General features: G+C 37.2%; 1 protein-coding gene across 1 annotated transcript in view; it reads right to left on the bottom strand.

The window, feature by feature from the left end:
• Positions 1-2833: 2833 nt before the first annotated feature.
• Positions 2834-10454, bottom strand: part of CMTM8 (CKLF like MARVEL transmembrane domain containing 8) — a 34909-nt gene continuing 27288 nt past the window's right edge. The window contains exons 2-4 of the mRNA XM_014884073.2: positions 9956-10129; positions 5976-6092; positions 2834-3367 (exon numbers count right to left, since the gene is read on the bottom strand). Of these exons, the coding sequence (XP_014739559.1) occupies positions 3284-3367; positions 5976-6092; positions 9956-10129 (375 nt within the window). The 3' untranslated portion in view covers positions 2834-3283. The remainder of the gene's footprint in view (positions 3368-5975; positions 6093-9955; positions 10130-10454) is intronic.

Below are 10454 nucleotides of genomic sequence, written 5' to 3'. Positions count from 1 at the left end.
AACACTGGCTGCTGCCACAACATTAAAATGCTAGCTGCTGATTTAAAAAAAAAAAAAAAAAGTTCCACTTTAAAACAACTGCTTTTTTTTTTTTTTTCCTCCTTACTGAGTTCCCACTCAGAAGCATGCATGGCTATAGGTTTCTATAAGCCCTGTGGAGGAAGGTTCCAGTAACTTCTTCACTTCCTACTTAGAAATATGGGGGTTTTACCTGCTGGTTCAGCTTCTTTAGTTCTTTATTTCTTTTGAAAGTGCGTGTATGACGGGGGCCCTGCTGATGTGAGTTCAGACCAGTGAAACAGAAATAACTTTAAATTAGTACAAGTAGAATAACAGACATATTTTCTACCCAGCAATATGGGCGTCTTCTCTGAAGCACTGGGACAAGGTCAATCTAACTCTACTGAATTTGAAGTTTTTATTACAGTTCTCATGCTATTTACTTTGTCTTGTTAAGTGCATCGTGTATGATGATGAAAAAAGGTACTGACAACTCCTTAATATATGAAAATTAATGGCCATAAGTTAATTTTAAGTACCCTTATGTATGTGACTTAGATTTTTCAGAGACTGTTTGTCTGAAACAAGTTATTTATAAGTCAAATACCTTCATTTTATGAGTTGATTAGCAGTTTGTTTATTCTTCTAAGTATCTGTATTAGGAATTTTACTAATGACTTCATCACTTACCAATTGTTCTTTAAAGGCTTCTTTCAATCTCATGACTATTAACCTACAGCAGATACAAAGCTTGTTTTAATTGTTATATGATAACCACAGCTAGCTTATCTTCTTTATCAATAATAGAATATACAAATGCATCAACTCATAGTTTATAAATCAATATTTAAGACTAGTGAACTGGAAGATAACCTTTTGTGTGCTTATGCCTTTCTTCAGGCCTGAAATTGGAGGAGCAAATTCCAAAAGGAATGCTCAGCTTGTGCTGATTCCTTCAATTTTAATTAGATATTCAAAACATTTGAAAAATAAGACAGTTGGTATCTGGGCTGGGCAACAGGTGAGAAATGAGAGAGATGTGAAAGAGTGAAGTGAGATAATTGTCTTTCTGAAAGGAACGAGCAAGGCAGGTAAGTTACGGTTTGTGAAGGAAAAAGAAAGCAATGCCAAGTACAAAGCAAATTTTTGCCCAGTATGTGTGTTTTTTTTAAATTCAGAAATAAGGATTCAGCTCACAGATTTGTCTTTGGAAGTCATTCTGCAGATCTTCCCTTGAGGACCAGCACTGAGGATTCAGAGAGCGCTCAGATATTTTGCCAGAATAATTCCTTATCTGGTTTTATCTTACATTAAAGGGCTGACTCTGACATGTAACACACAGTTGCCATGACAATTTTAGGTAAACTTGATGAAACAGAACTTCCTCGTAGCTCTACTCCCTTTTACTACCTCTGTCCACAAAAGAGGTCTGGGTTATGAGTTTAGACCAGACCATTGCAGTTACTACAAAACCTTAAAATGTTTCTGCAAACATAGTGATGTCCTTTGGAGTTGAAATAGATACATCAAATATCAATTGAGAAAGAATTTCTGTTACTACTGAAGCTTTTTTACTGATGAGAAATCACTGATGAAATTTTAATTCTGGCTGTATTTCTAGTCACACTTTATCAGCTGGCACTTGGATCATTTCAATGCCTTTGATTCTTTTTTTTCCCCAGTGATGGAAAAGAGCATATGGGATTTTAATGACACATTTTATCTGTGTAGATAAAATGCAGAGTTGGTAGCCATTCTTCCTTCTCACAACTGGATAAATTTAGCAAGCAGCAGACAGTCTGACCTATGCCGTGTAGGCCAAATGCAATTTGCAGACAAGTATAGGCTTCTAAATAATATCTTGGCTTCCCTTACACTGAAATCTCATGACTGACAGATAATCAAGAATAAAACCATGTGATCGAGCAGGGAATTAGCTATCTGCTGATAAATCTTCTGCAAGGCACATATGTAAGTAAACACATACCATTTAGTTACAAGGAGAAATAAGGTTTCATAAGTAATAAGGTTTCTCTACTACCATATATTATCAATCAAATAAGCTTCTGAAGACTAGAAGGGAGTCCAAATCTTCATAATCTAAGAACAAAAGGTTCACCAGTAGTTTTAAATGAGGAAAACTTTAAATAACATCATAAAATAATCACAACCTTTCACTCACCATGTAATTCCTGGAAAAAAAATCCTTAGGTAATTTGTATTTGAAAGTAATTTTCAAAGGTATCTGTTTTGAAAGTCATATTCTGTCATACTTCTGCTGGATTCAAAGTCATTTAAATAGGAGTACCAACTTCATTTGTTAAACTAACAAGTCGCAGATGATGCCAGTAGACAGGAAAGGAGGGAGGAAATTCCTTGCTTGTAGCACTGGTGTCTTGACAATTCTTCTGTGAATTTAATCTTTATATCATTTAATAGGATTCAGAAGCCCAGATTTTAATAAGAGAGATTAATGGCCTAATGTGAGGAGGAGAAAACCCAAACCACCACAGTCTGCTGAGAAACAAGAAGTGTTACCTTTAGCCAGAGATTTGTGATTCCCTCAGTGGGTTAAGCACCGAGCACTCAGGGGATGTTGTCTGGGCTCATGCTTTGGAGCCTGTTGGATCTGAGAAACTTGTTAAGATAATGTGTTCTAGGCACAACAAACATGCTTCAGACCTACAGTAACAGGTTCCAAAAGCAACCTCGTGATGTGAGAAGCTGTTAGAATATGCACACTGACAGGACCATCAGAATTCTTGGTAGTATTTTTTATACTCTGAAAAAGAAATTTAAAAAGCAACCTTCTACTCCCAGTTTACAAAACATATACAGTTGGATAATTTATTTATTTATTTTTTAAACTTTCAGTTGGTTTTTCCTGCACAATACCACTTTTCATACATAATAATGATACAACATCAATCTTGGTTTTGGTAGCATTCAGTATCACTAGCATACTTGTAAAATTTAAAAAGTTACATTTACAAACGTGGCACATTGAGTAAGATTTATTAAAGGTCTAGTAGAAACAACTATACCATGTCTAGAAAAATACCATGTTAATTTTAAAAGAAGCAGTATGAAATTTTATTATATAGTACAAAGGTTAAAATGTCTCTAAAGACAGCATTATTATAAATAATCATTTGATCTCGGTTTATATTGTGTAAATTCTAAGGGAAATGTTCAAAAATACCTGACCCCTCTTTCAAGCTTTTATCAAAAGTGAATAATCCTCAAGGTACTTTACACTACAGAATTCACTTTAACCAAGTATTTACTGCAAAGTTCGTGATCGCCAGGATATAAAGCTAAAATACGTATTTCCAGCATAGCAGGAGGTAACCACGAAGGCAAAGAACTGTTGAGAGAGAGAAAAAAATAGGTTAGGAAATAAATACATTTGAGAGCACCATAATTTCAAAGGAAAAGAAAATAGTTATGGGACTTGGGAAAAAGGAAAACAGCAAGCTGACAGAAATGGCATTCTCTCACTTCCTTGTGCTTGTGCAGCCATCACAGCCAACACTGTGTAAAAGTAAACTGTGCATAGAAATATGGGCCTGAGCAGACAAAACATGACATTTCAACTTTTTAAATAAATTCCTCATTATACTGCCTCAGTATGGATCTTACAGATTGGACTGCCAGCAGTCTAAATACTTGGTACTTTTAGAGGCTGAGGAATTGTCTGTGGGACAATGTGAGCTCAAGCTAACACTCCTGCCCTGCTGCTGTGTCCCAGATATTGCCTACAGCCCACCTGTACCTCAGCACGGCTCACAGTGCATGTTTGCTTACAGAGAAAGCTTGGATTCAAATGCAGGCCCAGACCTGTTCTCAAACAGCACTGCTGATTAGGTTACTAATTACAGAGGTCCTCTACTGATGAATAAAGTGAAATACTCAGTGACAGCAACCACTGTCATATTACTACTTTGTCAGAAATTGATAACAGAATAAGCCTTCTATAGCAGGCTAGATTTATTTCACTTGTCCTGATAAAGTCCAATTCAGCACTAGTCCTGTTAATCACTGCATGTTGTTCAAAACAGACAATATTCAACATGGTCTTAACAACAATACCAGAATGTTTTGTGCAAGTAATGGAATCAAGTAAAGCTCTCGTTGCAAATAAGATTAACACCACTTTTCTAAGCGGTGACCAGTGATAGGACAAGAAGGAACAAACACAAGTTACAGGACAGGAAATTTCAGTTAGATATTAGGAATGAAAAAAAAAAAAAATCGCACTGTGAGTAATCAAACAGGCACACAGACATTGTGGAATAGCCATATTTGGAAATACTCAAATTCAAATGGACAAGGCCCCGGTAGCCTGATATCAGTTAGCCCTGCTGTAGGAGTGGAGAGAGTGGGAGCAGATGACCTCCAAGAAGTCCTTTCCAGCCTAAAAATATTTTATGATTTTACAGTTGTTCCTGGCTTATATGCCTTCACTGGCATGGGTAGGCACTGCTGAGCATTCATCCAGGCAGTAAATATAAGCCTTTCAACAGAGGGCTCTTGGTGAGCATTATCTAATGCAAATTTAATCTGTAACACCAAAAAACTGCAGATGATGATGTAAAATCTTAGCACAATAAAAAACTGTAGCATTATTCTTTTTCCAATTATTTTGTTTCTTATTAAATAAAAGCTCCATCTAAAATCTTTCTAACAGAATGACTGTTGGGGATAGAAGATTTGCTAAATCCCTCTATCCATGAAACCCTTAATGGATTTTGAAAGCAAGAATCCACATTTAATAGTTTATTTAGACACTGTGTTAGATAAACATTATTAGGAAGTATTAGAAGAGAATCCAAACCTCCCATGAGACACTGAACATTCACACATTTTGCATAAAACCTGAATCAGCATGGAAGCTTATCTAGTAGCAAGCAAGTTCCTGTCAGCTGCAGTGGCTGAGTAACAGATCTGTAGTTACAAACTGCCAAGAGGAGAAGACCCTGAACACCACTGAAATGACATGGATTTAATGATCCAATTCCCAGGACAAAAGCAGAGCAGGTGTTCAAGTTCCTGTGTTCATGGCCATATAAAATAAGCTTCAGACAGGATTAGTGAATAGTCAGGAGGACAACTGCAGACGTGGGAACACTCAATAATGTGGAGTTCCTGTATACAATTGAATTTGACTCCTGTTGCCACAACATGAAAAAAGTTCTTTTACAACTCCTTTACCTTTGCTAGTGAATGCATTCACCTAACTCAAAAGGTGACAAGGCTCTTTTCTGTTCCTTTTTAGTTTTGTTTTTAAGTTATTTTTCATCCACTTTTACTGTTTTGGATTTCTAAATCTAAGTCCTAAGATAGTAATATCAGACTAATTAGTGGTTTCATCATGTTACATAATTTTTCACACGTTGCCCTTGCAACTCAAAGCAAAGACCATCAGAAGTTGAAGCCATAACACGAAGATCATTGTGGAACAGCAATAGCATTCCAGGGCTTTCCCCAAGGTGCTGCGTGGGTAATGTGGACAATGGCTGAGCCCACAGAAAGCTGAGTGCATCCTACCCATAAATATGCAAAGTTGGCTGAGTTAGTTTAAACTGCTTTTCAAGTTGTCCAAGCACATTGAGGTGACTCAATGCTCACACAATCTCTTTTGTCCGCTCTGAGGTGCAGGCTCTGACCTCAGCCAGAGAGCTGGTAATAAATGGGGGCAAGGGAGGAGGAAATCAGTGTGATCTTAAAAACATCACTGCCTTTTCTGATGTGACTGTCATCTCCTGGTGGAATTTCTAGTCACCTCTAAAAACAATGAACTATATTGCAGCTACTTAGAACTTTTGTGTGTGACCTGTATCACTCTGCAGCTTTCCAAAATGCAGAACACCTTTCCAAATGCAGAACACAACTTCAACCCACACTTCCAATGAGCATTCATTTGCTACAACTTTATTGGACATAGAACTGATTTAAACAAGAAATTAACTCACTGAAGAAGCTGCCCAGCTGTTGTAGTTGTGATTGTCCAGATCTTTGGTAACTGAAGATGCATCTACAATGGCAGCAATGAGATACAAAACAAAGGCACTTCCATTAAAACACAGACCCTGTTGAAAAGACAAACATACATCATTAATATGCACAGGTATTTGTTTTCCAACATTACAAAACTCTCTTCTGAAATACACTGAACATATGCAGTGTACACTAGAAACGTCATCCTTAACTATTTTTGCATTCTTCCACGTTTCTGTCCGTAAGACTAAAATTTAACTGCTTTGAAGATCCATAAACATTGAACCATATTTTGGACAAACTGTTCTCTCCACCACACTAAATCCAGAAAAGTCTTAAAGCTGGTGTGCTGTGATTTTCCAAAAGTGAAAATGAGGATTCAGTTTGGTTACCACAATCTAAGGGTTAGGCAGTAAGAATATGGCACTATATGATAAAAAACAAACAAACAAAAAGAAACGAGACGAAACTGCACTTCGAATACATTTCTAATCTACACAAAGATAGGAATCAACAACTCCTGGCATATGGAGAATATTAATAAAGCTACCAAAACTTTGTTTTCTACACTACTGAAGGAGATAAAGAGAGTGACTTTTTTTTTTCTCAGTTGTATCCTTCCATCTGTCAGTACCTTTCCCTTCTGCCTGTTTTTAAGAGGAGAAAGAAACAGGTAAATCCAAGGAGGAGAACAGTCTGAATGGACTACATGAGTCATCAAGACCCATGGCAGATGCTGCATTTTCTCTTTCAAGAGGCAAATGTCTCAGAGTATTTACATTTATTACTAAGAAAGAAGCAAAGCAGGTAACAATGACCTCACATAACACTACAGAGAGCAAACAAAAGGTTTGTTTAGTTTTTGCATGTGAGAAAGAACAGAAAAGGAAGAGAGAACAGATGTCTAAGATGAAGAAAGAGAAAAATGTATGAGGGGTTTTTTTTAAGTATACAATTGTATTACTTTGTCCTTAACTTTCTTACTACTTGGTCATGGAAGTTTCTTCTTATTAAAAAAAAAAATCCCCTCAAACTCCACTCTGCTACTTGTCTAAGGCATACAAATTTGGTGCCATTTTTAAGTGGAATGCCTGTGACATGCTTTGCATCTAGTTACAACTGCAGGAACTGGTAACCCAATATTGGCCTGGTCCTCATGTTGTACATCATCAACTCCCTTCAGGTTCTGAGTTTTGCACTCAGAGTGTCACACAAATATAACCTTTAACTCTGTTGCTCTAGTTGTCTAAATGTTGCCAGACTGGTGCAGCTCCAACTTACTAATTCACACCGTGTGACCCAGTGGATGCTAGGAATTTATGCCAATTACCCACAATTTAATTCACTTTTCACCAACTTTGTCAAAATCTAAAAAAAGCTGCAGCTCGAGAAGTTCAGAAGGAACAGTGGAAAATATCCTCTTACCCTTCCACAGGGAACTGAGCTGGGCAGTGCCTCAGCACTCAGATGGAGCCCAAGGACTGGCACTTGAGGTTTGATTCACACACTTACAAATGAGTGGGGGTTCATCTCACCTATATCAGCTTGTCTAGTAAAAGGTACTATCTGTATCCACAGATCTCATCCCTTGTTTTATCTGGGCATTACAGCAAGAAAATATCAAAGTGTCAGTTTTAGGATGAGATGCCAACAATTGGCAGGTTCAGGTGAATTTCTGTAAAGCACTTATTTAGAAACTCCTGATTTGATTACCTAGAGTATTCGTTGTTATTTTCAGATTTCCCATTCCAAAAAGACTCAATTACCCCAGAAAGCTACAAATCCCTGCAATATCTTGTCATGTAGAAAAGAAAAAAGCACATAATTTCTGAGAAGTGCTGCTCTGGGAAATAACACTGTTGGGGAAGATGGAATGCAGTGCAAGCTGATTGGGCCTTTACTGCCAATATATTACTCAAACCAAATGGTTCATGCTAAATTACCATCTGCTTCTTAAATTCAAATTCACCAGATTTTAAAAGCTTCCATTGATTGTTTTAGCAAAAAACTTGCACTATGAAGGAGAGTCAGTTTTGAAGCATATCTTTTGGGTTAATTTGCAGTAAAAGTAACTGCATCTTAAGCAATTTGGTAATGTGCTTAACCTGCAAAAAGTGAATTTATGACAGAGAGGTCCAGATGTAATTTTGGATACTGCATACAATAGGAACAGTTTGAGCTAACTGTCGCCTAAGGAGACAAAGCAATAACTGGCAGATATTGAAATTCAGGATTCTTCAGAGAATAGGGTAAAGGTGGGTGTAAACTCACACAATAACGTGTGTGTCATGCTCTTTCCAACAAAGATTTTAGAAGCACCTCTCTGAAAAGAGGCTCAGTGTTCCTCTTGGCCATACAGGAGCAGCAGAGGACCAATTCAAGGGCTGTTCCCAAAAGCTCTTTTAATACCTTAGGGCAAAACAAGCTGTAACGCAAGTATCTTTTATTTATTTTGTATTTATTTTCTCTTTATATGACCTTTTTATATAAAGGAAGACTATGTTTTGGACTTACATTTATATACATCTATAATGTATTTGGAACTCAGAGTAAGAAATACACTCTATATGAAACAGAAACAAATCAAATATTCCAGTTTGTCTGCCACATAGATCAGGGGTAACTCATTTATGTGCTGTTGTCTCATAATATCATTCCACTGATGAAAGAAGGGCAATGACCAAAGCTTTATTCAAATGGATACAAAGATGCTTTCCCTTTGAATGTACTTTACTTACATGTAATGCAATGGGGGGAAAAAAAACTAACCCCACACCTTTAAATGTACCCAGACACATTAGTGCTGTAATTGAAATAATCCAACATTTCTATAGCAGTGTTACAGCCTTAATGGTAATTGCTGGCTATGAAACTTGAAAATAGAGAAGCTATCTGAACATAATCCTGGTTGTTCTTATTAGTAATTGCTATAGCTGGCTATTTATTGCAGCAGTAAATGGGAACAGTAAAAGAGAAGTGTATTCTAGTATTCAATTTTAGTCACATACACAATATAGCTGATAACAAGCTGTTAGCACCACAGAAGTCAAATACATTTCATCATAAAAATAACAGAATTCTAGTCAATAATATTTAGCTGTTTGGAAAAAAAATAAAAAGAAGAGTATCTCGCTGTATCCACCAAATGCAAAGATAAAATTTATAGTGATTCTTAGATGGATCACAAATAGCCAGTTGGCTGAAATGACAATGACTGTTAGGATCTACTACCCCGAAGACCAGGCTGTTATGCAAATAAGGTAAAAATATACTGTTGAGAGTTAGAGCTGGCCAGGTTTGCTCAAACCATAAAAACTGGATCTGCATTTTAAGTGCCTGTGAAATTTTTCTGTAATTACAGTAGCTGTTTATCTGATTTGCTTTAACTCTAGAGCTCAAAGCAAAGGATTACATGGTACATATTTTACATATATACAATTTTCAGCACCATTTTCACAGTAGAAATTTGGATTGTCAGAGTGTTGCTACCTCTAAACTATCCAGGCTTTAACTTTAGCAGAGGAAGACTCATATTTTAAGAGCCCAAGTCCTGCTTCTAATGCATGGTGTTGATTCCAGTAGGGATTTCTGCTGTTTAAGCCATATGGCCAGGCCTGTTAGCTCAGAGGCAGCAACAGACTTATTCTTCATAGGATGTAACCACTACAGAGAGAAAAAGAGGTCACTGTGCATAAGTATCAGTCACACACACATTAAAAGTCAAGTCACTACATCAACCGCTGTACAAAATGGTGAAACATCATAGAAAAAGCGTTTTGAAAGTGTCTGGGTAGTATGAAAGTTAAACACTGAAGGTATGCAGCCACACAGCAATTAGGGAAAAATCTGGAAAGAGTGCAAGTAGAGTTGGTTAAATATACATGTAGAATGTACAAGTATTTTATTCTTTTCAAAACCCAGCAAACCTGAAAGAACAAAGAATGGGTATATTTACCACCATGGTCCATGGCACCTGTGGGATCCTGGTGTAGGTCATTGTCATGTAGATGATCAGAAAGAAGACGGTGAGAACCCAGTAAAACACAGCTACAAACATCACCCAGCCGAAGGCTGGATATAGAAAGTATTCTGTTCCAGCAATCAGGGTCCACACCAGCAGCCCCAATACCTGCAAAAGTTAGGGAGAAGAAAAGAGAACTGTTACACAGTTCTAGATCTCACACATTCATTTGAGGTCAAGGAGCGACACCACTGCTGTTCACATGAACCTTTCGATGAGATAAATTGGGATGCTGCACTGGCAAAACACCGATCTAACAAAAAAGAACAGATAAAACTGGTTTTACTGTCGCAGGGTGTCACAAAGGGAAAGGCATCTTATCTGTTGATTTAGCTCAACCTTTAACTACTTTGGAGCCGTACTTGCAGTGGCTTTACAGCTCACTCCCAAAAGGACTGATTATTGTAGCTTACTTGCTGATGTGCACGAAGGC

Source organism: Sturnus vulgaris, chromosome 1 (genome assembly GCF_052056855.1).
Source record: "Sturnus vulgaris isolate bStuVul1 chromosome 1, bStuVul1.hap1, whole genome shotgun sequence".
Taxonomy (NCBI): domain Eukaryota; kingdom Metazoa; phylum Chordata; class Aves; order Passeriformes; family Sturnidae; genus Sturnus; species Sturnus vulgaris.
Note: the sequence above shows the minus strand (reverse complement) of the source record. Positions and strands in the feature narration are given on the sequence as shown.